General features: G+C 43.3%; 6 protein-coding genes across 21 annotated transcripts in view; 4 read left to right on the top strand and 2 right to left on the bottom strand.

Moving 5' to 3' along the window:
• The window catches only part of syne1a (spectrin repeat containing, nuclear envelope 1a), a 77309-nt gene extending 55752 nt beyond the window's left edge, over positions 1 to 21557 (bottom strand). For 5 of the 9 annotated variants that reach the window (XM_085936938.1, XM_085936942.1, XM_085936941.1 and 2 more), the window contains exons 1-10: positions 21511 to 21557; positions 20678 to 20742; positions 17249 to 17340; positions 14237 to 14340; positions 13671 to 13795; positions 5205 to 5266; positions 1946 to 2041; positions 1451 to 1534; positions 312 to 332; positions 51 to 143 (exon numbers count right to left, since the gene is read on the bottom strand). In XM_085936938.1, coding sequence (XP_085793064.1) covers positions 51 to 143; positions 312 to 332; positions 1451 to 1534; positions 1946 to 2041; positions 5205 to 5266; positions 13671 to 13737 — 423 coding nt within the window. In that variant the 5' untranslated portion in view covers positions 13738 to 13795; positions 14237 to 14340; positions 17249 to 17340; positions 20678 to 20742; positions 21511 to 21557. Of the gene's footprint in view, positions 1 to 50; positions 1535 to 1945; positions 2042 to 4361; positions 5054 to 5204; positions 5267 to 6574; positions 7245 to 13670; positions 13796 to 14236; positions 14341 to 17248; positions 20423 to 20677; positions 20743 to 21510 lie in introns of those variants that run through there. The other 4 variants (XM_085936940.1, XM_085936939.1, XM_085936946.1 and 1 more) reach the window with 4 other exon arrangements.
• On the top strand, positions 15054 to 16605 carry myct1a (myc target 1a). Its single transcript, XM_085936959.1, has 2 exons — positions 15054 to 15147; positions 15825 to 16605. Exons 1-2 carry the CDS (start codon positions 15093 to 15095, stop codon positions 16364 to 16366), a joined length of 597 nt encoding a protein of 198 aa, XP_085793085.1. The 5' UTR covers positions 15054 to 15092; the 3' UTR covers positions 16367 to 16605.
• On the top strand, positions 16916 to 21287 carry serac1 (serine active site containing 1). Of its 6 annotated transcripts, none has more exons than XR_015068825.1 (17): positions 17006 to 17154; positions 17256 to 17359; positions 17440 to 17476; positions 17540 to 17682; positions 18029 to 18118; positions 18398 to 18529; positions 18599 to 18720; positions 18784 to 18912; positions 18982 to 19095; positions 19153 to 19315; positions 19387 to 19537; positions 19619 to 19751; positions 19825 to 19925; positions 19988 to 20085; positions 20150 to 20313; positions 20402 to 20545; positions 20694 to 20841. XR_015068825.1 is itself a non-coding variant. In XM_085936948.1 (17 exons), exons 1-17 carry the CDS (start codon positions 17057 to 17059, stop codon positions 20828 to 20830), a joined length of 2079 nt encoding a protein of 692 aa, XP_085793074.1. In that variant the 5' UTR covers positions 17006 to 17056; the 3' UTR covers positions 20831 to 21287. The 6 variants fall into 6 exon arrangements, 5 of the variants coding, with proteins under 5 accessions (XP_085793075.1, XP_085793074.1, XP_085793073.1 ...); XM_085936948.1 differs by having other exon boundaries at positions 20150 to 20332; positions 20694 to 21287; XM_085936949.1 differs by having other exon boundaries at positions 16916 to 17019; positions 18784 to 19095; positions 20150 to 20332; positions 20694 to 21287.
• Positions 21558 to 21602: 45 nt separating the features above from the next.
• On the top strand, positions 21603 to 22303 carry gtf2h5 (general transcription factor IIH, polypeptide 5). 3 transcript variants are annotated; one of them, XM_085937800.1, is made up of 3 exons: positions 21603 to 21670; positions 21888 to 21946; positions 22029 to 22303. In XM_085937800.1, the coding sequence occupies exons 2-3, from the start codon at positions 21912 to 21914 to the stop codon at positions 22207 to 22209; spliced, it is 216 nt and encodes a 71-aa protein (XP_085793926.1). In that variant the 5' UTR covers positions 21603 to 21670; positions 21888 to 21911; the 3' UTR covers positions 22210 to 22303. The 3 variants fall into 3 exon arrangements, with proteins under 3 accessions (XP_085793926.1, XP_085793924.1, XP_085793923.1); XM_085937798.1 differs by having other exon boundaries at positions 21617 to 21674; XM_085937797.1 differs by lacking the exon at positions 21603 to 21670 and having other exon boundaries at positions 21685 to 21946.
• A 288-nt stretch (positions 22304 to 22591) lies between these two features.
• dynlt1b (dynein light chain Tctex-type 1b) lies at positions 22592 to 23926 on the top strand. Its single transcript, XM_085938075.1, has 5 exons — positions 22592 to 22680; positions 22845 to 22886; positions 23281 to 23404; positions 23477 to 23554; positions 23752 to 23926. The coding sequence occupies exons 1-5, from the start codon at positions 22660 to 22662 to the stop codon at positions 23820 to 23822; spliced, it is 336 nt and encodes a 111-aa protein (XP_085794201.1). The 5' UTR covers positions 22592 to 22659; the 3' UTR covers positions 23823 to 23926.
• Positions 23661 to 27797, bottom strand: tmem181 (transmembrane protein 181). The gene is made up of 17 exons (XM_085938074.1): positions 27680 to 27797; positions 27341 to 27444; positions 27188 to 27255; positions 26959 to 27049; positions 26763 to 26881; positions 26572 to 26688; positions 26417 to 26497; positions 26227 to 26326; positions 25995 to 26125; positions 25847 to 25938; positions 25640 to 25697; positions 25464 to 25566; positions 25330 to 25381; positions 25168 to 25250; positions 24995 to 25084; positions 24851 to 24917; positions 23661 to 24767 (listed from the first exon to the last, which is right to left on the bottom strand). Exons 1-17 carry the CDS (start codon positions 27685 to 27687, stop codon positions 24683 to 24685), a joined length of 1449 nt encoding a protein of 482 aa, XP_085794200.1. The 5' UTR covers positions 27688 to 27797; the 3' UTR covers positions 23661 to 24682.
• Positions 27798 to 27978: the final 181 nt, after the last annotated feature.

Below are 27978 nucleotides of genomic sequence, written 5' to 3'. Positions count from 1 at the left end.
GTCGATTCCATTTTGTATTTCCTTCATTTGCCAAATGCCTATTTGAATACCTGGAAATAGAGGATGATAGTCCACACCAAACCTAAGACGATCGACGGTCGACCGTCTACGATATCTGTCGAGTTGATGTTCACCAGCTTGATCTGCATTAAAAAAAGAAAAAAAATTCTGACAACATGTCCAAATCTGACAGCATGGACACATTTATAAACACTGTGAGATGGAACAGGAGGGAAATGATGGTTTGATCAATGGAGTTAGCTCATCCTTAGCTAGCTAAGAAAGCACATATAAACAAAGACGGTACTGACCGGTGATCCCCTGTAGGCAGACTAGAAGGCAGAAAAAGAAACGTTAAAAAAAAAAAGGCTCTCAAGATGTGTTTGATGAAAGACGGACGCCTTGTGGAGCGTGTGATGATACATTTTTGATCTCCTCACAGAGCATAAGAGAGGTGCGGCAACACAACAGGGTAATAAGCAACACTTCAAGAGGGTCGGGGTCATGTGAGGGCAATCTCGGGTGCTAGAAGGGGGTCAGTGTGGTGATCCTGATAAGAAAAGCACAAGTTCATAATGGAAACCACAGCAGGTTATTTGGCCGGCATTGGGATTTAGTCGGAAAAAAAATACATCTTCATAAATAATAATATAAGTCTAACTATTTTTCCTATAAATATGACAAATCTTGTGAGACCAGGCATGAGATTATATTATTTAGGCTGAACGTAAATACGGTCTAGACATGCGGTGTGTGTGTTTACATTTAATTTGAAACGTTGGATTTATACACACACATACAAACACACGCACGGAGACTGCTGACGTCTGATCTCAGAGTTTGCAGATTACTGGTGTAGGATTTATGGTTTAACCCTGTCACACTCGAGAAAGAGGGGAAATCAATGTCTTCGCAGAAGCTCGCATGGCTTTATTTGGATAGCCGAGGACGGACGAGACGGCGGGGGGAAGCCTTGAATTTGTGTGACTGATCTCACTGAAGACGCAGTTTACTGAAGCGGTTTGTAATTAGTTGATGTAATTGGGCGCATGACGCCGGCAAGCCGATTGGCGTGTTGGACTAGAGGGAGAAAAATCTAGAAGCCTCACAATAGTCAGGGATTCACCACATAGTGTTTTTTAAAATATATTTATTTTATTATTGTATTTTATTTATTTCAAATATATATGTTTTTTTATTATTGTATTTTATTCATTGTGTTTAGTTATTTATTCTTTTTATTTATTTATTTTTGGTAGCAGAGTCAACATGAACACTACGTCTGACTATCGATTAAAGCAGGTGGAGCTACAGAGAAAGCGGCGAGGTAAGAAGTTAAAGGTCAAGTTTGTTTTCCACGTTTGCACCCACGAGGCAGGAACAAAAAAAAAAAAAAAAAAAACAACAAGAAGAGGAACAGCTAAGATAAAAAGAAGAGCCCATCTCCTACCTTCCTACCCTGGAGGAAGTTGAGAGCGGTGCCGATGTTTGCAACCCAGTGGATTCGCTTTAGATTCCTGCCCTGCTCACATGGCTACAGGGGACAACAAGGGGGGGGGGGGGGGGGGGGGGGTTCAAAGACAACACAAACCGAAGCAAATTCAAAAAACAAAGAAGACATTCTTTCGCATTGTAGCAAAACATTGTAGTAAAAGCATTCATTGGGTTCCAGTCCGATCCAAACTGCACACTGATCAATAGAACACAGATCGCATCCACCTGAGGCAATATTGACATAAGTAAGCTATTTGGTGTGTGTTTGTGTTGACCAAACTCTTCTGTGTCCTTGTAAATCTGCCGTTTTCCATTCACTCAAACATCCTAGTAAGAGCAAATCAATGCTCATTTCCACGTGGAAGCGGAGAATGTTTCACGTTCACATGCGCTTCGTTAGATTAGATTAAGCGATCGTGTTAAAAAAACTCGACGCATTCCAAGGCCTTACCAATTTTTGGCCGGAGAGCACCTCCAGCAAGGCGAGGAGCTTCACGCCGTCCTTGATATCTTCAAACAGATCCGTCACGACTAGAGGCGGAATACGCTGTCAAAAAGAACAGGACGTCAATTTCAATTTTAAATACCCTGGTTTTTATACGATCCAGTTTATTTGCTGTTTTTTTTGACAACAAAATTCAAGAAAAAAACTGGATCGACTTCAGTTCCTAAAGTCTTTTTATAAAGTCCATCAAACTGAATAAAAGCATTTTGGGGACGGGTGCTAATATCCTGGCTGAGTGGTTAAAAAGTCACACCGCCACATTAGACGACATTAATTTCAATAGGAAATCCTCCTACGGATGTACTTGGAGCCCCAAAAGCGTTTTTTTTTTTCTCTCCTCCCAATGTAACGTTTGTGTGTGATAAGTGGAGTCAGTGAGGGGCTCAGCGGGGCTCTGAGTGAGGTCTTCAAATCCTAAAATATGCTGATGATGTCAAACCGGATTCCCCCCTTCTCATTGACTCTCTCGCTAACCTCTCAGACTAGAGAGGCGTGGAAAAAAAAATCCACATATCTCTAGTTTTTCGCTAAAGCCACTTCAAGGATTTCTCTTAGAGTGCAGTCACATAGGGGGGGGGGGGCAGAATAGCTCGCCATTCACAGGGAGATTAGCGGTGTGTGTGTGTGTACCCATCAAGTGAATGTGCAAGAGGGGCATAATTGCGCAAAAAAAAAAAAAGAGTGGCAGCGAGACAGATGAGAGAGGACGGAGTGAAACAAAAAAAAAAATCCACACCCCCAAGCCTCACAAAAAATTAATTAGTTCAACACAGTTCAGGCTTTTCTTCTAATGTCATTTCACGCCTATGCTTATTAAAATACACAGAAAAAAAAAAAAGCACGGGTGCCTCCTTTAAAAAAAATATATTAAAAAAAAAAAGACACCACACAAGAAGAAAGGGTGAAATCAACCCGTGGGGTAATTGAAGTTAAATTTACCTTTTGGGGCTTGATGATTCCGAGGGCTAATGAGGGTATTTGGGGGATAATTACAAAAATAAGAAAGTAATATCCATTTCCTCTGCTGAGCTACATGACCAAGACCACCCCAAAAAAAATAAATCAAGGGTCTTAATGAGCTAATTACACATGAGTGTCTGGTGCCGTAATTGATTGTGTGCGGAGGGATTCGGGGACGGCGGCTTCTTGTTTGAGTCCCCTGAAACGTTCCGCTCCAGACGATTCTGAAGAATCAACAGTGTGGAGGAAAGAAGAAAAAGCTTTTCCAAAGTCATCCCATTGTCCCTTTTGTAACATATTTTGGCATGTGACTATGGATCTATTTTTTTTTTTTTGTCTCCACAGAGATGAGATGACTGCAGGTCTTAACAAAGAATTGGCCGCATGTTAGCATCATTACGATCATTTGGGCCTGAATCTGAGGGCCACTCTGTGGGGATGCAGACTTCTGCCAAGGCCAATTTTAATAGCTTCTTGGACCAGGTAGTTGTTTTTCTTTTGCATAATTTTCACAAAAGGGAATTTCCAGCATCACCCAAACACACACACAAAAAAATAGCACAAATAGCACAACTGTACTTCATCGAGCTCATATGTCCGTATTTGGGAGGCTAATGAAAAAACGTTCCCAATCACTTGGCTGGAACGCCTCAGCGACGACGCAACCTCCGCCGCTGACATCGGCCACTCACCAATTAAGCTTTAAGCGTCTCGGAGGGGATTTGCCAGAACGCAAAGTTGGGAGCGCGTTCGATGGATTGCAACCCCCCCACCACCACCACCACCCAACCATCACTCCAGCGCCATGCTTTTCCTGATACTAAACTTGTCTGAATATTCAGAAAATGACTGGTGCCTTGAGATACAAGTGTGCCTGTGTGTACTTAATAATGTGACTTAACTTAATCCTGTGAGCTGCTAAGTATAATAAGACTCATTCATCATCTTTGTGAAATTTGACGTTCTCACACGCTGAGATATCTTTTGTTATACCTGTGGAGTTGGGGCAGAAAAAAAAAAAAAAAGGGAAGGCAAAGGGAAGGAGAGGGGGTAGTTGGTATAAAGCCCCGCCTCGACCCCCCGCAAAAAAATCCCAGTTGCCTCGGCACCCCCCCTTAAAGCCATGTCTCAACTCACCTAACGATTAATCACACAGCTTTAGGCGGTGAATTAAAAGACGGTGATAACTGGTAGTGGCCTAATCATCTGCATAGCCAAGGGCGTGATCTATCCCTCGGAGAGCCGAGTTCAACCAACTGTTAAAGCTCCTCTGTCTATCTCAAATCCTCTAACAACTTAATGGCGTCTCCAGGAACTCTTCCTCATTAGAAGACCTTCATTCACCTTCTCCTTCTGCTCATCAGGGTGTGTTTTTTTTTTTTTTTCTTCTATGACATCTCACCTGACTACTCAGTATAGCCGGCGCAATCAACCCGATGCCGAACTCGGATTGTCGGCAGCCACAATATTAGGTACACTTGACGTTTTGCTTCCGATCTACTCGAGAATATCCTAAAAGTGGACAAAAAATAAATAAATAAACCATGTGTTTACCTTATGTGTCATTAAAAATGCAAGCATTTCCTATATACTATTCGGCTGTGGATAATTTTCCGCCGGCGTGATCTCCAAGCGTGAGATTTCATATTACGTGGCGGTTGATTCCCGGCGGGGCGCTTTTCAAATGAATTTTCTGCATCACGCCGCCACGGCTCAAGGTCTCCACAGCTGTCTGAGTCCAATAGGAAGAAATACTTCATTGTGTTCAAGTATTTGTCTGAGCTTATTAAGCTTTAAAAAAAAAAGAAAAAAAAAATCTTATCCGGAAGCATTGAAATTAGTAAGGAGTGTCAGTAGGTTATCAATTCTTAAATGACAAATGTTAGCTTGCAGGAACAAAGACGTCGACTGTGTTAATTGCTGTAATGTGAAAGTGGTAATTAGAGTGGAAAGCTTTCCTTGGAGCCAATTGAGAGTGAGAGAAAGAAAACAATAAGAGGCAGCGCACACAATTGTGTGTGTGTGTGTGTGTGTGTGTGTGTGTGTGTGTGTGTGTGTGTGTGTGTGTGTGTGTGTGTGTTGGCTTAGCTGCCTGGTCCCATGACCGGCTCAGCAATGTGTTTTGAAAATGGAGCAAATGTCAACGCAGGTAAAGCACTGAAAAGAATGGCAAGTTGGATTGAAAAGGAGGTGTGTGTGTGTGTGTGTGTGTGTGGGCAACAATGTGCGTCAAACCCGATCTTACCTTAGCCAAGTGGGAATTGATCCATTTGGTGAATGTCCTCTTTTGCACAGACTCCTGCTCGTCTGTCAATCAGAAACAAAATTGTCCGTTAGAAACAAAAGAGGAGGATGAAGTTTGACTCGACGCACATACCCTCGAGATCTCATCAACAAAAAAAAAGGACAAGGGAGTTCCTCCCGCTTTAATGAATACCCTGACAATTTGATTAAACTCAAGTTGGTTAGTGGGTCACCGAGTATGGCGGCGCATTCATTCATTCATAAATGATCATGCAGATTGAACGAGCCGCTGAGCAGCTACCCTTCCTGGATGAATTTCTCTCTTGACCTGATCAAATATTGATACGCGGTAATATCGGGAAGGGAAATGAGAATAATGTCAGCCGCCTTAAAGAAAGAACCCGCGTGACGGAAGGAAAATTGGCGCCGGCGTGTGTGGCGCAGTCAATGGGGACGAGGTGACTTTGAGCTCCCGCTGGCATCCGTTCAATATGTAGAAAAAGGCAAGCTCAGCAAACGAGGCCGCGAGCGCCATTTCAACACACTTGATTAGCTTCTCGGGCTGTATCGTTAGTCCAATCAACGGCGGCCCGGCTCTTATCTTAATGAAATATCATTGAGGTCCGGGCTTTTGTTGTCCTGGCGGCTGCCGTTGCTGTGGTAACAAAGCCGCAGATTGGAGGGACAAACTCTCGTTGTACACAAACTAATCGAAACATAATAGTGGCTTTTATTTTCAGGCTTTTTTTTTTTCCTTTTCCCAAATACACTACGATTAGGTTAAAAAATATATATATATTTTTTTAAATTGTGTAGGTGAGGGAACCGATTAGTTGCATTTCCATTCATTTCAATGTGAAAAGATGATTTGTGATACGAACCTGGTCATGGACCGACAGCACCAATGTACTCTGACTTAATTGTATCACTTGTGCAACATTCAAAATGTTACTTAAAACAGTCTGGACCAGCTTTTTTTAAAGGTGTGCAATGCCTTGCTTAAGGGCACCACCAACACTGCAGACTGGGCATCCCTCCAACGGCTCCTCCTAATTAACATCTCCAGTCGCCCACAGTGGCTCTCCAAACCTGCCATCCTGCCATCTCTTAAGACTTTACAGATGGAGCTCCTGCTGTACATCCCCTTTAAATATATGTGAAGCCACCCCACAGCTGAACAAATATCTTCCCCATGGGGGGGGGAAGACTTAAGACTCACCATGAACCCACAAACAGAGTTCCAAAAGTATTTGGACAGGAGTGATTTGCCACCGAGACTAGACTTCCCACAAATTAAAATCCAGCATCATTATGGAGGACTATTCTACACAGTACACACACACACATGCTGAGAGCGGCTTACACACTCACCACGGAGGTAGAGGTAAAAACCAGTCACGAGGTTGAAGGGTAACTTCTTTTTGGAGGAGGTGTCGCCCTCCCCTCGTCTTGCCATGTTGTAGCGTGGACTGCGCAGCTCATGGCATAGTCGAGAGGACATTCTCCCCCCCAAAAAATTGAGGGGCGGGCTACAATTTGCCCTTACTGCTAACTCTTCCAGGAGCTCCTTCCAAAGTGTTTCTTTTGAGACTGATTCTTAATGTCCTCTTGTGTTTTTTTTTTCCCTTCCTGCCGAGCAGCTCAAGAGAGTGGAAACAAGTGTGCAGTGCAGTACCGGCTTGCCTCAGCATCGATCTTTCACTCTCTTAACAGCTCAGCCCCTCCCCTCCCCTCCTCACTTCACACTGGTGGTACCAAGCGCGCCCTTCCCTCCACTGCACGGCCAATCGCGAGGCAGAAGAAGGCGTGATGTCACGGCTGCATTTTAAGGGCATCGCTGAGCTGGTTGGGATGTACACACACACACACACACACGTCGCTCACAATGGGAGCAAAAGTGCAGGAATTCCCTCGCAACACGCCGCCCGGCGGGCTGGCAGCTTTCTTGTGCACACAGCCTGCAGGGGAGCGAGCGCGCGAGCGTCGGGACGTTTCTGCCGTCTGATCTTCCGCTCAAGTCTGTTCAGAGAGCCTGGGCTTTCATCACGTTCCCTCACATGCGGTGTTTTTACTGGAGAGACCGGGCTAAGCGGAAACAAAAGAGCCACCTACGACAACAAAAGGATACCGAATGAGCCGAATTCAAGATTTATAGGCTCAATATGCCTATAAAGTTGTCTTTTTGACTCGACAAAGTCAAAGTCAAATAAATAGACAAAATAGGGGTGTAAGAAATGTGAGAAGAATAAAAACAGGCAGTTAAATAGGCACCTGTTTTGTTTTTTTTAGGTTTGGTCATATGACCTTGGCAAGCAAAGCCGTGATTGGTCGTTACCTGAGACCTGAGCAACAGTTGTCATTTTTAGTAAGTGACAAAATGGCTGCCTTCTAAAAACTACCTGGCTAATTTGACTATATTCACAAAGAATTCAAAATTTTAACAGACAATCGAGACTTACGTTAGCTCTCGGAGGTACCACTGGCAAAAAATAATTTCAACTATTATGTGATGCAATATCCAAGCACAAAAGCTCCTCCTTGAATTCTCCCATTCAAAGTTTGCTAAAGCAATATTCACGTCTTTTATCAGCCTTAAAGATGAAAGACCATTTATCACAAGTGTGATTTTTTTTTTTCCTCCCTTCTTTTGTTCTTTTGGGGTGACCCCACCCCAGCGCCCTCACACGCACGAGGCATTTTAATTATGAAAGTCATCAATAACTAATGACAGCTATCATCTGCTATCTGTCTGCTGATTATCGGATTCTGGCCGGTTTCGCGCAGTCGCTGTCCGTGGTGCTGAAACCAACAGCGCTTCATTAATGGCTTTGCTAATGATTTGAAAGGACAACCACTAGAAACAAGAGAATCATATTTTGTCAGACAATCGCTCCAGTTGATAAGAATCTAACAGACGGCCTCCCCCCCCCCCGAAGAAGCGAACTGATAAGAAAAACAACCTCGGGATAAAATCGCAACGAGAAGGCGGCGTCGCCGTGGCGGCAGAGAGAGAAATATGAGCGGATGTGTACACACACACACACACACACACACACACACAAAAACAGACAATCGCTTCCCCTTTTCTCGTGTCCTACATCGGAATAAACCAACAGAGGCCCTTTAGGCTGCAGTCCTCTGGAGTGTTGTGCTGTTGTTTTAACGGCCGAAAAGTGAGGAGGAGTGTCGAGCTAGACGAGAAGCTCAGCTGGTTGCTGGTTCTGGATTCCTAATGGACAGCCTGGGAGATAGTAGGGGGGGGGGTCAATGTGGGTCACGTCTGCAGGGCAGCGAGGCTACGTGAGGAACAGACTCTTTTCGACTATTAAAAAAAAAAAACACAGGTGGGAGGGGCGGGGGTAGCTTGTTCTTTTGTTGTTTTCATTCCACCCAGAGGGTGTTTGGATTGGGAATCCTTAGCAGCAGAAGCTTCTTATTCAATCTCATCAGGGGGGGGGACATGGAAAGGCTCTGTTTGGAAGTGTTTTCCGAAAGATTTGAAGAACTGTGTGTCGTTCCATGCGACCATTTGTGCTGCAAATGGCGCTGGTTTGAAGTGACTCACAGATGATGGAGGTGTGAATGGTGGTGGCCATAATGACAGAATGTCACTAGAAGCAAACAAAAGGCCCACAAGGGTCTCAGTGAGGTGCTAATGCATCTTCCTCTCCAGCGGGACATTAATGGAGCATGTCCGTTCCAGCTATCATGTGCTAAATGGACACGTTTGTTATCCACTGTACAAAATGATTACAGTCTTTTATGCCTGCCTCAACATTCCGGTTCTTCTCTTTCAACCCCACAATGGCTCGTTAAAAAAAAAAAAAAACCCTCTTCTCTCCATTTCCTGCCAGAGCTCTTAAATCGGAAAGTGTGACAAAAAAAAAAAAGAAGACCCTCACCACTTCCACTCAACCCATTCAGCCTCAACATTCGCAATCCCACTTCATTTATGCCCCCAACGCCCAAGTACAAGAGGCGGAAATCCAAACGGCGGCCCATTAGCATGGCTAATTACATTTCGGAAATCATCACGCGCATGTTAAAGAGGGTGAGAAGAAATGGGTGGGAGAAGGGGGGGGGGGCACACACAAGTCAAAGTGATTATCAAAACAAGCACCGGCATTCCCTTTTCACCAACAGATGTGCTGAGGAGTCACTAACAAATTATGTCCAAATAAAAAAAAAAAATGAAAGCCTGGCTAACAATAGTACCATTAAAATAAAATTCCACCTGCAGCACACACACACATCAAATTCACTAGAATCATCCAGCAGTAAGCACTTTTAAGGATGCAATTTTGTTGAAATACATATCTATATATATAAATATTACGTATATATATATATATATACTCTATGAATGTAATGACTGGGTCAGACAGTCTAAGCTCTTTATCCAGGTTCAGCAAGCGGCCCAGCACATATTAGAGGGACCACTAAGTAAGCGAAAGCGCAGGCATCAGCACCACTAACAGAATCACTGCGGCTGCTGCGGTAAATTCAGTTACCGTGAAAGAGATTTTTTTTTTTCAAATCCTAATCAAATCCAGCTAAATCCAGTCATATCAAACACTGGAATTATCTTTTGTCTTAGCAATCATGAATTAAAAATATTTTGAATGCCCTCAAAAAGATATGTTTTTGGAATAAATACATGTATTAATTACTGAATACTATTCTATTACTGTCAAGTACTAAAACAAAGGATTTAAAACTACGCCCAAAAGACCATGAATGACTTTCCTACCTCTAAAGTCATGCATGCTGGAATTGAGACAATATCTGAGCAGCTCAGAGGTCAGGGCGCCACCTCTATTTCCAAAACTTGCTCAATAGAACGCCAGTGGCCAAATTTCCAAGCATCCAATCACTCGGTGACAGTCCAAAAATAAAAAAAAAAAGGGGGGGGAAGGAGGTGCCTGGGCGGGAAAGATAAGAGTGAGCATGTGAGTCAAAGTATTAAGGAGAGAGGGGAACCAGACTGGGTGTCCGGATGCTATCTTGCCAGCGCATTGTGCTGTAACGTTCAGCAAAAACCATCTGCCGCCCCCATCTTGACACGCAACATCTCAGATCAAAACAAATTTAGGGGAACTGCATCGCTGCGTCGGCGTAGCCCGGAGAAAATTTGATATTAATATCAATGAAATTAATCGGACCTGTGACAACCTATGATTGAGATTCCTAGCGGAGAATCTCAAAAGTCGATTCGCCGTCTATTACCCGACGTGATGCCTTCTTGTGTCTCCAGCCTTGAATGGCTGTCAGGCTCAAAAAGAGATTCCAATCTGATAAGCATCATGAAATGTCACTGAAAGACTCCATTGGATTCCACACAATGGGGATTCGCACATGCCAAAGGAGAATGTGGACCTTGCATCGTGCCTTGTGGTACACCACTCTTTTTTTTTTTCATTCATGTTGAGTATTATCCCCCAAAAATTTGACAAATAGAATCTTGCGGAGGACTAAAATAAATAAATAAATAAAACTGCTACAGCGTGGGAAGTAGTAAATGACTAGTTTTGGAATTGGTACAAATTGGATGTTAACCAGTGGCCTCGGAGTTGAAAAGCAAGAAAGAAGAGAAAGCTGCAAAGTGATGATGATCAGCAACATGGGTCATATCACAGCACTGCAAGTCCAAGGCTAGATGGCTTGGTTTGAATGCCATGGTGACCTTCAAGCCTGCTCACGCTGCGTACACGTCCAATCGCTCGGCGAAATGCTTCACTCCCGGCGGAATAATCAAGGCCTAAAAGATGCATCAAAGCCATTTGGGGTTTTTTTTTTTTTGGTGCGTGTGAAGCCTCGTGGTGATAAATAGCCAATGTGCCGAAAACAACCGGGCCGGGCTGGCACGGCTCAAGGTGACCGTCTGCTCGGGCATCGGATGGCTACGGCCGAAAAGCGTCATGTCGCCCCTGGCAACCGGATGGCACCCTGGCCCCGTGCCAGTCGGGGCGGTCTGCGCCAGTTCCGTCGGCAATCAGAGACTGAAGAATTTGGCGGGGTACTTTTTTTTCCTATTCTGTAATATTGTTACTCTGCCCGGGAGGTTTTTATTGTTGTGGATTATGAACAAAGTACTACTTTGTAAAACCTTACAGCGGGGTGGCCGTGAACAAAGAGCGATATTTAGCTGTCGAGCCAGGTGAAGCTTTCCTTTTGTAAACCTGGCAAGAAATGTAATTGCTCATCAATTCTACTCTTCAAACACCAATTAATTTGCCAATTTGGGTCTATTCAAAATGAGTATTGTCTGATCTGGGCTGAGTTCTCCTCCAAACCATGCAGTTTTCATTTTGCTTAAAATACCTTGGGGTGTGCTCATGCCCTTGCCTTCCTCCTCTTCCTCCTCCTTCTCGGCCTTTCTGCCAACACAGCAAGCGTCTCTCGACGCTTCCGAATTTGCTCAAACGTCGTCAATCTGCTTTGCGCAACAAGCCTGAATAGATCGGGAGAGCGCCTTTTTTTTTGCAAACGACTAAATTGGACTGGGGGTAAACTTTATCTGCCTGACGGGCAGGCGGGCAGACGTCGCTTGGAGCTAGCGGCGGAAATTAAACGCCGCCTCCGCCACCCACGGGGGAGAGAAAATGGGTGCAAAATTGAAATTAGGAGAGATGATTGTTTTTTTTTTCCTCTCACCCTGAACAAAAGACACAGAAAGCGGCAAATTCCTCAGCATATGGAGGAGTTCAGCCTGGGAGGTGTTCAAAGTGGCCTCATCCTTCTCTGCCATATGGTGTCACTAATTGCTGTGTTTCCGTGCAGAGAGGTACAAGCGAAAAAGAGACGAAGGAAGGAAAATAGGCCAAAACTTTGGATTGTTTTCATGTCGCGTAGCGTGATTGTCGGACGCTTCCAAAAAAGGACCCCGAGGGGGGGCGAATATGGCTTATTTCATGCTATCTGCTGTTCCTATGTGGAACATTGGCACAATAGAAAAGAGGAACAAAGTTTGTCATCAAGCGAGTCAGCGTTAAAGGGCAGGTGACATTTGATGCAAGGGGAGATGTCAATAAAATATGACCTCAAAGACTAGGCTGACTCTATTTTGAACCTCGAAACTAATGATGTCCAATATGGTTTTTTTTCCAACACAGCATAACTGGAATAGAAATGAAAAATCCAGTTGCTTTCCAGTGACTTAATCCCTAGGAATCGTTTATTTGCTAGCTTGCCGATTCCGCTTTTCAGCAGGTGGCTGAACTTTTACGACAGCGAGCTATTTTTTCCCCGACATTATTTTCACGTGCGGCGAGTCCTTACATCACCTGAGGAATGACAGACGGTAATTAAAAAGCCATAAGACTTCCCCGTGCGTGCCTGAGCTAATCGACTTATTACGAAAGACATTTTTCTTGAACAAGCCACACGCATCCTGCTGAATTATTTACAAGGTATGTAATTTACTGCCTTAAAGACGTTAAACGAGGCTCCTGTAGCGTACTGTAAACAGGAATTGATCAATTAGAGCCCATTTTGGCGAAGAGAGGAGGGGCGGTTACACATGTCCACATAAATAATGCAACAGTTTCGCACCACCGCTGAGCTGGGCTGGGCTGCTTCATTTTCACTTAGCGTCTTCATCAAAGTATCTCACTTGTCTTTGAAGAGCACGGCAAGCCTCGAAATCAATTCGAGAGTTGCAAAGTGCGCACCCTCGCACTTCCAAACGGACATCGGTGTTAGCCGCTCTGGCACAACTGCCACCTCGCGGGGGCCCGGTGGGGAGTCGCCATGTTGGATTTCAGCTCCAGTGTCACCTGGAGCCTCTCAAAATCCAGCGGCGCTTTTGACATTTGACATTCCGTGAACACGCTTGTAACTAAAAACCCTGATCTAATCATCTTTCCTCATTGAAATGAATGGAAATGCCTTGAATCCGTTCCAGTCTAGCCCAAACACTCTCAATTCTACTTCATAAAAAAAACATGTATTGGTATTTATTTTCCGAGTGAATAATATGGACAAATAAAGATTTGAAAGATACCAATGAAGTGAAATGCTTTTAAATCAAGGCTAAAAATGTTGCTATTTTTCCCATACCTATAATCAAGGTCTTTCAAAGTATTTTTTATTTTTAACCCCCCCCCAAAAAAATTATTATTCACAGTATTTTACAGATGTAACAGTTGAGTTATTATGAGCAAAACTTCAATTCTTAAGCAGCTTCCTGTTTTATCAATATTGCCAATCGCAAAACTAAAGATAGCGACTCACTGTGGGTCAAAATTTTGAAACGCTTCACGGCGGAAATAAAACTCGTATTGGCGGCGCGAATAACAGCAAGATATTTGATGCGAGAGGAAAAAAAAAAAAAAAAAGGAAGGATGGATGTGAATTTGCAGTCAGCATTTTTTGCCGCTCTGCTGCGTCATGCCAATGTAGCAGGTCACCTCCAAACCTGCCGCAAGTGTAGAGACGGAGCGCTGTGGAGTTAGCAATTAACGCCTACCTTGCAGTCTCTGCATCACATTGGCAATGTCATGAGGAGCGTCTCTGTAGTGGCGCGGCGATGCCATGCTCCTCCTCCTCCTCCTGCGGGTACCCGCCGTCGCCTCTCAACCCGGCATCGTCCACCTAAGCGACCCGTAGAAATATATTTTTTTTTTTAGTTTCGTGTCAGCTTCTTGGTTCCTCCTCAGTTCATGTCTGTTGCAGAAACTCAGACTCGAAGGAGCTCCTCCTCCTCCTGCTGCTGATGCTGCTGATGATGTAAGCATAGCACTCGTTGGCATGCGCTGCCATCTACTGTCCAACCAAAGAGGGTGTTGCTTCTTTCGTCACGAGGACCAATCAGAGGCCTTGTTTGAACATTTTTTAACATAAACTGATGACTTTTACACGTTGGACAAAATAGACTCCAATGTATTGTATTTTTAAAAAAAACATCAATTGAAATTTTCACTGTGATAAGTAAAACTGCACAAAGTGTCCAATTTGTATATGAAATAAAATGATGATAAATGACATTGTGTCGCTTGGTTGTCATATTGATGTATTTGGCTGGAGGGTGCATACCTCCGCAGTGGAGCTCATTCCGATGCAGCGTGGCTCAGGGTGACCTCTAGCGTTGCGGGCCCCTCAGGAGCAGGCAGATGCAGCCAAGGAGAACCGAGTTGCCGCTGCAGAACAGGTCAAATCAAAACAGAGGGTCAACGCAACGACTTTTCCTCCTGTGACACGCTAACATCACGCCGCCGTTTGCTTATCTGACAAATCCTTATGCGGAGCTAAAAGCAAAAAAAAAACGTTAATCCCCACCACTGCGTGCTCAGCAATTGGATGAAGCTTATTAGAAAGTTGCGGGATGAAATTGACTCTGTGCCAAGGAGACAGATGTTGGCAGCAGAACATATTAATAAAATAATAAAATCCCACTCTCTCTAGCTCCATCTTGTGTCAACTGTACGAGAGTACGTACGAGTTTTTAAAAAAAAAAATCAAATTACTGAGTAATACAGATTGTCCACTGACTTCATAGTGACACTTATCAAACTGAAGGAAATGATGTGATGGTAGAGGAAGTGAGGAAAAGCAACACTCCCTCACGCCAGGATTTCTGTGCAGCAAAGATAAGCCTCTCCTGAAGCTCATTTCATGGGGAAAAGCAGGAAATGTGACATCGTCCCCGTCCCCGCCCACCACCACCACCCGCCCCTCTCCACGCTTCCATAAAAGTTTAGCCCCCGGTCTACCAACGGCTCTGGGCCGAGGGAGGCTGACGCGGGCAGAGAGGGGAGGAGAGAAGAACAGGAAAGAAGGTCTGCAGACAGACAGGAAAATCCATTAGTGTGCGTAAAAAGAGACAGCCGAGAGGGGGGGGGGGAGAAGAGTGGTCTTTATTTTTGCTTCTCATGACACGGCAGGCAAAGTCATGGCTGTAAACAATACAAACTACTTCATGGAAATTGTTCAGTCTGTTGATGCTGGTGAGTTTCCTCCGACTTTGTCTTATCTTATCGTCTGCTAACTGACCCGCTTTTATCTCCAGGGAATTCCGAATGGAATATAGTCAGATCCCAGGGAAAAATGGATCATTTTGTACGCAACTTTACAAAATGTAACTTTCAAATGTAAATGGTGAATGGAGGAAAGTGATGTGTTGTTCGTGGCAGACATCCAGCAAGGATTTAACCACGGCGTTCTTTCTGCCGTCTCCGGGAGAATTGTGAAGCGAAGCCGCAATGAGGGGAAAAAAGTTTGTTGGCATCGGCGTATGAAAAATCTTCATATAAAAACACTGTATAGTTTAGGATTAGATTTTAAGGGTTTATTGGATAAACTATTGTTGATAAACTCCCTTTCAAAATAGGCCCTGAAGAGTAAAGTACGAATAAGTCAGACTCTTTGTGATTGTTGGACAGAGAGAACCAGAAAGCTTAAGAGGAGGCACAAAAAAAAAAAAAAAAAAATTTAACAGCAGCAGGGTAGAATCGTGCTTTGCATTTCTGAGGTTTGGGGTTAGTTAGTGTTGCCTTGAAACTTTGAGTTTACCAAACATTGATTTAACCTATGAATCATGCAATGATGTTTTAATCTTGGCCGTTATGTTTTTTTTTTGGAGGTGGCAAAGAGCTAATGACCTAAATGATGTTTCCTTTTCCAGTCCCCCTGATCATAGCGTTCAGCGTTTCCGTAGCAGTGGGCCTGCTTTTAGGGGCCCTGGTGTACGTGTTCCTGACCTGGATGTCCCGGCGCAGAGCAGGCTCTGCCCGCATCACCGGCAGCCCGCCACCTCGCCGATCTCGCACCTCCCCTCGAAACCACCCGAACTTCTGTCGCAGCGGCAGCAACAACAACCACGATCGACGGAGCAACAACAGCCTGATCAGCGCCGCTTTCACCTTCCACCGTCAGACCTCCACCCCGGATCCCCTCGACCCGTTGGGTCACAAGTCGAGCTTCAGGGCGTCCACTTTCCACCCGCTCCTCCACTGTAGCCAGATAGCCAGGGAAGCGGAGGAAGGGAGCCAGGGCTCGCTGCCCCGCACGCCCATGTTGACGACTACCACCGGCTCAGCCCACGCCACCGCCACGCCCAGACCCCAATCGTTTTGGGGGGACAGCATAAGGGGTTTCCAGGCTACGCAAACCCCTCCTCCTGCTTATGAAAGCGTTATTAGGGCCTTTCAGGAGACGCATACCTAAGACGAGAGAACCTGACTGCTTTGTGAAGCTCTGGAAACCACAAACAACTACGTGGAAGGGGACCATTCAAGTGAAACTGTTTTTAACTTTTTAACAAAAAGATATATATGTGCATTTGACTTTCAAAAATGTGGAAAATGCTGCTCATGTTTAAAAATGCTGGTCATAGCAATGCCACTAATGAGCTTATATAATATGTATCCATCATAAGTTTATGGTGTTGGTATTTAATAAACAGTTTTGCCAATTTTGAACATCTGACTATATTTGAGGTGTTGACCAGTAGAGCATGTAACAAATGTAACATTTTATTTTATTTTATCATCATATATGTGTATTTATAAATGTTTCGACACGATAAGCTGTAAGATGTAAGCTACAGTATTTTTAGTTTCATCTAAAGTCCTGTTCTTTTTCAAATATTTTTATTTAACAAATGCAATCTAGAATAACCATATTTAATGATAAAGACACATGCTTAAATATTTGAAATCACAAATATAACAGACAAAAACAAAAACAAACTCCAATCCTGTTCATGGAGGAGGCGTTTCCAGTTGTGACGTCATATTTATGCGACATATTTTGCAACAACAGGGGGCACCGCATCAGCTGGGGCGAACTCGGTGACAATTTTGAGCACCAATCAGCCGGTAATTTCATCAATTTTGCTTTTTTTTGACACAGCGAATGGAACAGACAGACTTTGGCCTCGCGACTACACTTGATGACGTCAGACGCGTTGACAGTTTAAATCAGCCGATTTGGTTTCACCTCGCTTCGTGCATGTGCGTGTCAGACAGTTGATTTAGGTCGGGACACGACACAATTTACCCGAATGGTGAATAAAGTGCAAATGGGCGTGTGTGTTTATTTTGTCACCTCCAAGTTCCTGGACGATGTCCTCGACAGCACTGCGCTTGATCCGCTGCAGGAGACTCAGCACGACCAATTTGCCAGGCGTGACCAAGGCGCTGCGATGGAGAGATTTAAGTGAGTTGCCATTGAAAAATATTGATATTGACCGATGGCATGTGTAAAAAAAATCTGAATATGATTTTTCCCCCTTCAAGGGAAGGTTGCCAAAGTCACAGGAGCTGTGGTGTTTGGGTAGGTCTTTCAAAGTTGCCTGATTTGTGGAGGATTTGTTGTCTAATGGTTCCATTTTTGCAGAGGTTGCCTTTTCATCACGTATGAGGTGATGGCCCTGGACAAGGCGGTGACTATCGACACCAGTGCGATTCTTCAGGAGAAGTTTAAATCTTACATCTACCTGCGATCCAATCCCTCTGATGAAAAGGAGAACCTCAGTGCAGGTAGTACCAGTTATCATATTTAAAGAATGACATTTCCTAAACTGAGAGACATTTGTCTGCAGAGGAAAGGAATTACATCTGTCAAAAATGCTGACAGGCACTTTTTTTTTTTTCTCCCTCCCTGCGATGGGCACAAAGTTAGTTTGTCCAGGTGCTCAGTGACATCTTAGCTCATCGCTATTTCCTCTCTGTTCTCTCACTTCCTCTGGTCAAGGTATGTCAGAGGAAGCGAGCCTACCTTCTCTCACCACTTAGCAGCTGGCAGTCATAAATAAAACGCTTTTTATTTAAACCGTTAAAAGTAGCTTCCTTTTTTTTTTTTTTTTTTCCCATGTATGTTTTCCAGGGCTGACACATAAGACGAGGAGGGAACTTCACAAAGCAGCAAGACGCTTTCTAGAAATCTCTTCGCGGCTTCTCCTGCGGACATTAGATGGTAAGAAACTGGTTCACAAATAGTTGGAGCTCAATATGTGCTATTGTAAATTACAAGAATGACAATTTGCATTTCATATAGTTTAACACGGTTTCAGTCAAAATACTTACATTTGTGTCTTTAAAAAAAAAAAAACAGCTGCCCCGTGGACGATGCAAAGTTTGCAAGGTTTGCAAATGGCTAGTCTCGGTAGACTGTAGCGTCACTAGGCAGATGTAGATTTCAATTTTTTTCCCATATTACTGATTTGATATTGTCTCAATTTGATTTGGATCCAAGAACGGCTCAGTAGCTTGGATGCAGACCCACATGAGGTGGCCTTATGGATCCTACTGAAGAAGACGCAGTCTGACAATCGTGCGCTTCGAATCAAAGCTGTGCGGGAACTGGCCGACAATTGCCGCTGGCACGGTAAAGTGTGCATTGCGTTGCGTTCAACGGCGTCGACCTCATCCAATAACATGATGGGTGTCCATCCAGACTACCAGTATCAGACGGCGGCCCAGGTGATAGACCAGAGGACCGCAGTGGGCCTCGCTCGGACTCCTCGAGCGGACCTGAGATTTTTCCTGCGTCCGCCTGCGCTCCCTGACCTTGATGACGTAAGAATCTTTTTTTTCTGGGTCTTGTGACTCAACATAAAAATGTCTAAATTTGCTTGACAGGGTTTCTCAGCAGAGGATGGCTTGAGGCAGCTGCTCGCCTCCCTTCCGCAGTCCGAAGTGGACAAATGCGTTCAGTACTTCACCTCGCTGGCCATCAGAGAAAGCACGCAAGCGTTAGCGGCGCAACGGGTAAAGGAGTCTTCTGCGCCGAGCCTGGCGTCCCAATCCGGTTCCTCTTCTTCCAATGTTCTGCCGCAGGGTGGACTGTGGTGTTTCGGTGGCAACGGCCTGCCTTACGCCCAGAGCCTCACGTCCGTTCCCTCGGAAAAGGTGGAGTCCTTCTGCCTGCAGGCCCTGGTGCAACATTCCAAGGTACTGATGGAGAACCTTCAAGTCGTCGCAACCTCCTGAGCACGCTTCTTGCCGCAGGTCAGGAGCCATTGTGACCACATTGTGTCCAACGGAGGCTTGCCTCTCCTTCAGAGGGTTTATCAGCTCCGTAGAGACTCCAAGAATATTCAGAGGAACATTGTGCGAATCATCGGGAACCTGGCGCTGAATGATCGGGTTCACCAGGCTATCGTGCAGTCAGGTAGACCAAACGTTAACTCGAAAATCTTCATTTATGGACTGCCCGAACAATTTTGGTTTCCTCGCATCCAGGGTGGCTGTCGGTGCTGGCTGAGATGGTGCAGTCTCCCCACGTCATAGAAGCCTCCCACGCGGCTCGCGTCCTGGCCAACTTGGACAGAGAAACGGTGAAGGAGAAGTACCAAGACGGCGTCTACGTCCTCCACCCGCAAACACGTGCCAAGTAGAAAAACACTTTGGAACTTCTTCTTTCCAACCGCGCTGGCGTTTTCCATTGCAACTCTATTTTGTCGTCCCATTGCAGCCAGCCAATCAAAGCGGACGTGCTGTTCATCCACGGCATCCTGGGGGCGGCTTTTAAGACGTGGCGCCAGAGGGACCGAAGTGACTTACAGGATGAGAATGATAAAGAGGACTACACGGAGTGCTGGCCAAAAGTCAGAACATCTCATCGCTTGTGTGGGTGGGTCTTTTCATTTCCATGGAAACTTGATGTTCTCTAATCAACAGACATGGTTAGCTGAAGATTGTCCAAATCTGAGGGTGCTATCAGTGGAATATGACAGCCACCTGAGCGATTGGATGGCCAAGTGCCCTGCCGAGAATCAGAGGTCAGAAATCCGCCAGGCTCGTCAAAGAGACATTCCTTTGCCATCTACTTGTCTCTCCATAGAAAGTCCCTGGCCTTCAGGAGTCGAGAGCTGCTCAAAAAGCTTAAGATGGCGGGCGTCGGGGAACGGCCGGTGGTCTGGGTCGCTCACAGTATGGGAGGTATAATGGAGAAGTGTTTCAAATGATAATACAGGACTTCTCTGGTAATTCATTTCTCTGTCAGGCTTGCTTGTGAAAAAAATGCTGATCGACGCCTCGCAGGACCCGGATATGAAGGATTTGTTCAAGAACACCAAAGGCATTTTGTTCTACAGCGTTCCCCATCACGGCACCTTCATGGCGGAATACTCGGTCAATGTCCGATATTTGCTTTTCCCGTCAATCGAGGTCAGAGAGCTTTGCAGAGGTCAGTGAGTAAAGTCCTCCTAAAGGTAAAATGTTTTTTTTGACACTTAACACAAGACAATGTTTGTAGACTCTCCGGCACTACGTGACTTGAATGAGAACTTCTTGAACATGGCCAAAGAAAAAGACATCAAGGTGCTAAGTTTTGCAGAGACGCTGCCCACAAACATTGGTCCTATGATTAAGATACTGGTGGTACCAGCACAGTCTGCAAGTAAGTTTGAATACAATTTTTAAATTAAACAAACTTCAAAAAAAATTCCATTAATGGGTGGGCAAGCACTTCACAGAGCTGACTTTTTTTTTTTTTAATACACACAAATTTCACAACTTGACCGCTCTTTACCTTGGTGTGGTTCCAGACATCGGAATCGGGGACTTGATCAAGGTGGACGTGGATCATCTCAACATCTGCAAGCCAGAGAGGAAGGACTCATTCTTGTATAAGCGCAGCCTCCGGTTCATCCAGGAAACATTGCACAGTTCTATCGGCCGCTGACAAGTGCTTTTAAACAACAGCAAACTTGAACGACTCTTCACCCTACCTGACTTTCCTCGCCATGAATATTGCATTATAATGAGAAAACAGTGAAGAGTTGCCAGTTGTAGAAGTAGAAAACTGGATACTTATCTCTCACTAATGATGAGTGGATTTCAAAGACTATTTCACAAGTGACCGTTATAACCCTCAAAAATATGCACCTGCTTTTATTTTATTTTCTCAACAGAGGCCTGTAGCTTATTTAACACGCAATTCTTATGTATTTTTAACCATGACACTGATTAAGTATTCAAAACAACGTGACACTTTAACATTTCATTTGCTTTTTACACATAGTCCAATGTGACTGGTTAGTGAGACCTATTTTGATGTATAACTTCAATTAGCATTGTTCAAATGTGTTTTTCATTTTCATTCTTCTTGGTGAGAATAAAATGTGTTTAGTTGGTCTCAATTAAATTACGACTCGTTTTAATATTTGTATCACTTATTTAGGCTACTGACTAGCTCATAAGCTAACTGTGCCAGACAACACGGTCAACTTTTGTCTAGAGCTTAGTAAAAAGATGGAATTTCAACCTGTTATTTCAGATATTTACATAAATACTCAACTACCACAAATTTGTCAAAAAACAGTCATTGTAAACGTACAAATTAATACAAATTCATCGACATACCTGCTTATGACCACCGGACGAAAGCCCCCCGATAAAACCGCGCAAATTTTATTTAGCGCATGCGTATTAGAATTAATGAGTTTGAACTTGTCCCTATCCTCTCGCCGTACGTCGTCATCACAATGCGCCAAAGCTAGCGTCGAACAACAACCGATTACAGGCTGGTAAATTTAATCCTATAAATACAACTAATTAGACTTAATGTCTATGCAAACGCATTTGTTGCCATAAACTGAACCTAGGAATATCACTATCGAAATCGCTTTAAAAACGGAAGTTTAGACGATAGCACATTGTGGCTAACAATAGCATTGTGGCTATAATATAATTATCAAGCAGTTCACAGTTACCTGGATTCTAATTTTATTTTCCTATAGCTGGTCACGAATCCACCTGTCAAAATGGTCAACGTGCACAAAGGCGTCCTTGTTGAATGGTAAAAAAAAAAAAAAACTTCACTTGTCAATGTGTTTTATTTCTAGGAGGCATTTCAATGTGTCTTTTACCTTTATTTCAAGCGACCCGGCCATGAAGCAGTTCCTCTTGTACCTGGATGAGACCAATGCTCTCGGGAAGAAGTTCATTCTGAAGGACTTGGATGACACGCATGTCTTCATACTGGTTGAAGTGGTCCAGACTCTTCAAGAGAGAGTTGGAAAGCTCATAGACCAGAATTCCTTCACCATCACACAGAAATGAGACATCATTGATATTGGTTGCAGATATTCAGTTTTGATTTTGTACATGTCTCTTTTGACTCACTAAAACGATGTTTGGTATAATAAATCATATTGACTACATATATTCTCGTGTTACTTGTTTTTTTCTAGCAGAACAAGCAATGTCAAATGGTTTAGCAATGTTAGGGCTTATTTTAGGATCTTTTAGGGAGTGTTTTGCGTTGTTTCAGCCGTATATTAAATTACGTATACATACAAAAGCACATTGTTTAAAAAAAAAAACCTCAATGTGGATGAATGAAAAAGTTATATGCAACATCCTTAAGAGTAAAAGCGTCAGCAAAGTTCGACATCGATTGGTGTGATTGGTCGTTGTCATGGAAACACTCTTATTTTGACGGGATCTTTGTGTAAACAACGTAACCGGAAGATGTGGACATAGCCGAGACGTTTGGCTGTTTGCACCAAAATGGAGGAAGGTGAAGAAGAGGTAAGTCATTGAAATGAGCATCTTAATTTTAAGTAGGTGCAAAGAACATTTTAGGCTGAGAAGCTATTAAGTTGCAAAAAAAAAAACGATCATAAACAACACTGAATTTAATGCTAGCACGATGACTACGACTGAAGTTTTTTTCTTATGTATCACGCCAACAGACTACGTTCGTCGTTGAGGATGTCACCAAGTTAGTAAAAGACGTAAGTTGAAATATATTTATATCCATGTATAGATCAATTATCTTACCCCGTGAGTTGTTTTTGTTGTTACTAGCTAGCAAGCTAACGGTATTCTGTTTGGCGACACTTGGTTGCTATGGGTACGGTAGCCACGCATGCGTAGTGGGACGAGAAAGTAATGATAAACTTTTATTTTTATTTTGCCATAGTAGAGAAACGTTTTTCATAATATTGTACTATAATGGTTTGGAAAACAATTATAATCAATATTCATTGTGATTGTATTGAATTATTTCATTAATTAATTTATTTTATTTAATTAAAATGGTAAACAATTATAATAGTTTTCAATTGCCTTACCTGATGAAATAAAGGAAATTTTTATCACACCTTGATGTTTTTTTTTTTGCCGCAGTCCATAGAAACAACCATCGGCACAAGCTCCTATCAACACATCCGGGTGAACCAGTGGAGCACCTCCATTGTGGAGCAGTGCCTGAGTCAACTGTGCAAGCTCGGAAAGCCTTTCAAATATATCGGTCGGTGTTAATATTCATCTCCTAATCTCCCGTGGATTCATCATGACAGTTGTATGACTTTCTTCTTTCAAGTCACCTGTATCATCATGCAGAACAACGGGGCGGGATTGCAGACTGCCAGCTCATGCTTCTGGGACAATGCTACTGACGGTAAAAAAAAAAAAAATTTGATATTCTGCAGTTTGAGTGAAACAAAGAGGAAACGTGAAAATAACTACAGCACAAAATGGGGAAAATACAACTGATGAAATATCGGCTTTTTTTAAAAAATGACATTTTGCAACAAAAAAGTTTTCAAACGGCAAATAGTTGGACTTGATTGTTGTCTTATCTTTTGTCTCAAACAGGAAGCTGTGCAGTAAAGTGGGAGAACAAGTCCATGTGTTGCATCGTCAGCGTTTTTGGCTTAGCCATCTGAAGATGAACGTTTTTTTTTTTTGGTCATGTCTATTGCATTTCCCGTATGTCGTTGAATAAAATGAGCCATTTGTGTGTTGTTGTTTTCAAAGATATATTTTTTTTCCCCCTCTTTTTATTTGAAACACGTCAGGACCCGCCGTCTCGTTACAGCACTTGAAACCGACGAGCAAACGGCGGCAAATGTTTGGCATTGTATGGTAAAGAAAAGAACATTTGTATTCTAGTTAACACACCCACATAAAGGCAAAAATGATCCATATGTTAGAAAGCTTGAACAGTAGTAGATATAAGTACAACAAAGTCAAAAATGTCATCAAATAAATAAAAAAAAGTGCATTTACAAAACTTTTTTTTCCCCCCAGAAACTAAAAAATTTTGTGACTTCTAACAAACGCAGCTTTGGCACTAACACGGCTGAAGCGTTCACGGGCGTCGTTGCTTTTAACTTGCTAAGCGTTCAAGTGATGTCGTTATTATGTCACACAGTAGCTCGCGCCGAAAACCACAAGCAGTAGTCCGGGCGTCAGTAGTTCAACAGAATGCATCCAAAATGGAGATTGTCTTTACAAAATAAAATTCCTAATCATTGCAATTCCTTCATCATTTCCTATATATACTCATTTTAGTTTCCGTACACTTCTTTTCAGAGTGACCCTACTACTTTCTATATGTGCGCGTCATAAAGGATAAATAAATCTTGCAATTTGAACCGCCCCCCCAAAAAAAAACATGCCTCCATTTTCAGTAGAATGACAGTATAGTACATTTCTGGAGAAGTGGTCCTTTTTTAAAAATATATACTTGTGAAAATTTCCTATTTACACATAAACATGATGTTTTTTTTTTGTATCTACCACATCAGTCGCTGTCGCTCTCATCTTGGAAGTTGGCGGTAGCTTTAATGGCACGTCCGTTTTGTAAAGGCATTTCCTCGTATTCACTCCTTTGGAAAAGACAAAAAAGGGACGTCAACTCAAATCGACATTGGACATTTCTGGCCAAAACCTGGAAGTTGAGCGGACGTACCCGTATATGACGTCATCATCGGAGTCATTCAGCATTGAGAAAGCGGGATTATCCTTGAACTGGGAATCTTGACAGATCAAACCAAAATCAATCAGTCAACCTATTATCAATCACATGAGGAAATCTTTTTTTTTTATGACCTACCATAAAGAGCATTTTTGGAGGGAGAGTACACGAACGCTAACGTGTACAAGTAAAAGTTGAGCAGGCCGTAGAAGGACAAAAACTCCGCCGGTATTTCTCAAAGTTAAGGACAGTGACATTGGATGGAATTTTTTTTTTTTTTTAAACACTTCACGCGCAAGTTGCAAGGATATAGTTTTGGTAGTGAGTGGACAGCTCGGCCACAAAATTGTCCTGGAGAGCTTTGGCGCCGAACCTTAGGTAAAGAATGACCAAGCTGCGGACAGAAAAAAAAAAAAAAACACCAGGTGTGACCGACTTGGAACCGATCCAAAGACACCAATGAGCGCTTGTACCTTATAGCGAGCACCACAGACGTCAGCGCTGTCAAGAACTTGAGCCGCAGATCTACAAACAAGTCAAACCCCAAATGAATACAAAGGAACATCACTTAAGCGTTTTTTTGTTTTTTTTGCCAGAGGCGTGAAACCTGAGTAGGGCATGTTCTTGAGTTCCGAGCAGGCTCTGACAATCAGGAAGATCAGGTAGAGGACGTAAAGGACAACGATAATCAGGAAGAACAACTTCATAGCCTGGGAGGATGAAACTTTGGATCAAACAGAAAACTCTTTCAACTGTTGTCAACATGACGAGGACGTAACCTACCTCAAAGTTCTGAATGTCCACTTTGTACTGATAGGTGGGGTCTTGGACTTCATTGACCCTATTGAGAAAAGAAATACTTTCTGTCAATCTGGCAATTCATCGCTTATCTGATTGATTGATTTTTTGTTCATCCAGAGATTCAAATTAGCATAAATTGGGATTTTTTATTTATTTTTCGACTGTGACAATCCAACAGATAAAACTTACGTCTGCCATATGCCCAGCGTGACGGCCGAGAGCCACAGAAGGCCCACGATGATCAACTTCAGCAGGTAGAAGGTCAGGCATCTCCGCTCGCCCTGCGGCATCGCATTTTATTCGACGCCGTCAAGAGTGGCGATGACGCGGGACTCACCTGAACACGTATGCCGTGGAAGACGCAGAGCCAGAAGAGCAGCAGAGCGCAGAGGAACAACGCCTGGAAGAAGGTGTCCAACATACCGGGGAACCAGCTATTCACCAGAAAGGACAGTGGAAAAAAGGGATCTGGAAGGCAACACACACATATGTGGTTGCATAAGTGAAATAAATGCTGACATTTTTAAAGCAGCCTAAAGATTATTAATATCTTTTAGAAAAGGAATTACCATTGTAAAGCAGCAGCAGAGGCAACAGGATGGCCATCCATTTCTGCTCGATGCCCCAGTCCCGCATTGAAAATTTTCTCAGCGAGTGAGCAAAGAGACACTGAAAGGAAAAAGAAGCAGAGGAACCCTTGAAATATCTGCTGGCTCACCATTTGTTCCAAAAAAAAAAAAAAAAATCAAACACCCTTACCGTCACCATGAAGGACAACACCACAAAGACAAAGCGGAACCAAATCTCCACTTGGGAAAATGTCGGGTTGTAGGTTTTCCACTAAAACACACGCATTGCTTTGTTAATCAAACTATTAACGATATTGTTATTCCAAAAATGTCTGCACATCTTACCACAAAGTTGACCTTGAGATCATACGTGATGTTTTCAAGGCCTCTGAAGCTGACCGTGACCTGATACTGGTTGTAGTCCAGGTAGCTCAAATGCAGCACGATGATCTCGTCGCATTTCTGGAACAAGTTCACACTGGGTGATGACGAATTCATTTTGCCGTGGGGAAGGTTAAGGAACGGTTGATACGTACGGCGCCGCAGTGTAGCATTCGCGACTTGCTACGTGCGCTGCTAATGTACGTCATGCTGGCGTCCTGCATGGAACCCTTGAGCTCCACGATGATTTCAAAAGGCTGCTGAAAGTCGCCCACTGCGGCAGAAGACAATGCGTTCAACGGAGCTGCACCAGATAGCGAGCAATTGTCACAAAATGGTCCATCTTCTTACCATTAGTGTGCTGAGCCTGAATCACGCAGGTCAGCCACAATTGCTGGTGATATGTGGTCAGAGGTGGGGACTTTAGATTGAAGGGTCCTGTCTGAAAATACAGAAATTAGAAATGTATTCATTTGCAATTCAGAAATCTGCTGGGGTTTTTTTTTCCTCATATTGTTCCTTTGACCACACGCAGAAGTTCTGTAGAAGAACTTCAGTACTTAAGTATTTGTCAACTTACCTTAACTGAGACATTTTTTGCAAGAAACGGATCCCCATTGTACACATGCTCCGAAAGAATTTTTGGACCTATTAAAAAAAATGTTAAAAAATCCATTGAATATGTAGCAGTTCACATTAATTTATTACTTTGATTATAACAGAAAGCTCTAACCTGCAATCCCAATTAAAACTGTGAGTGCAAAACAAGCTAGGAACACCATGAAGACCAACACGAAATGTCTTTTGGACAAAGTGTAGAGACGCATGGGCGCCAGTCTATAAGGAGACAAAACAAAGACACAAAAGATGCCATTTGAGCTCGAATTTTAATAGTGTACAATAGAATGTAAAAATGCCCGACTCGAGTTATGTCAACACAGCTAGCTTCCCGACATTAGCAGCGCTACCGGTAGCATATGGTGTATCAAGATTAGGTAGTTTATAGCACTTGTCATTTATAAACATAGTTATGAATTGTCACGTTTCGAGTAAGACTCAAGGTATCACTTACGGCTCCATTTGTGCCGTTTTCCAAAGAAAAAAAAAAACGCTTTGACGGTGAGACTACATCCGTGTTGAAGAAGCCAGCTGAACAAAAACAGTAGTATGACGTCATGTAAAATGGGGCGGAGCTGGAAAGGACCGGCTGCAACGTCAGCGTTTTTTTTTTGCTTGAGATTTTTGATTCGCATACACATATTCGATACATTATTAATTTTCGTTGTATGTTCTATTTTAAATATAATTATTGTAGAAAATAATTAACAGCGTTTTTTCTAATCAATTTTGACGGTTTAAAAAACGCATTTT

The sequence above is a fragment of the Syngnathus leptorhynchus genome, chromosome 18, assembly GCF_054491065.1.
Source record: "Syngnathus leptorhynchus isolate UIUO chromosome 18, UIUO_Slep, whole genome shotgun sequence".
NCBI lineage: Eukaryota > Metazoa > Chordata > Actinopteri > Syngnathiformes > Syngnathidae > Syngnathus > Syngnathus leptorhynchus.
The sequence above is the reverse complement of the archived record's forward strand: the minus strand, read 5'-3'. Positions and strand labels throughout refer to the sequence as shown.

Bases quoted from the DNA above. Each gene is read 5' to 3' on its own strand.
- dynlt1b (XM_085938075.1), top strand. From the start codon at position 22,660: ATGGAGGAAGGTGAAGAAGAG. The intron at 22,887-23,280 runs GTAAGTTGAAAT...TTTTTGCCGCAG, and splicing joins TCACCAAGTTAGTAAAAGAC to TCCATAGAAACAACCATCGG. The intron at 23,405-23,476 runs GTCGGTGTTAAT...TCTTCTTTCAAG, and splicing joins AAAGCCTTTCAAATATATCG to TCACCTGTATCATCATGCAG.
- tmem181 (XM_085938074.1), bottom strand. The intron at 25,939-25,994 runs GTGAGTCCCGCG...GCGATGCCGCAG, and splicing joins TCCACGGCATACGTGTTCAG to GGCGAGCGGAGATGCCTGAC. The intron at 25,382-25,463 runs GTTTCACGCCTC...ACTTGTTTGTAG, and splicing joins CAAGAACATGCCCTACTCAG to ATCTGCGGCTCAAGTTCTTG.
- serac1 (XM_085936947.1), top strand. From the start codon at position 17,057: ATGGAACAGACAGACTTTGGCCTCGCGACTACACTTGATGACGTCAGA. The intron at 17,360-17,439 runs GTGAGTTGCCAT...TCCCCCTTCAAG, and splicing joins GCTGCGATGGAGAGATTTAA to GGAAGGTTGCCAAAGTCACA. The intron at 18,119-18,397 runs GTAAGAAACTGG...TTTGGATCCAAG, and splicing joins TCTCCTGCGGACATTAGATG to AACGGCTCAGTAGCTTGGAT.
- gtf2h5 (XM_085937800.1), top strand. From the start codon at position 21,912: ATGGTCAACGTGCACAAAGGCGTCCTTGTTGAATG. The intron at 21,947-22,028 runs GTAAAAAAAAAA...CTTTATTTCAAG, and splicing joins AAAGGCGTCCTTGTTGAATG to CGACCCGGCCATGAAGCAGT.
- myct1a (XM_085936959.1), top strand. From the start codon at position 15,093: ATGGCTGTAAACAATACAAACTACTTCATGGAAATTGTTCAGTCTGTT. The intron at 15,148-15,824 runs GTGAGTTTCCTC...TTCCTTTTCCAG, and splicing joins TGTTCAGTCTGTTGATGCTG to TCCCCCTGATCATAGCGTTC.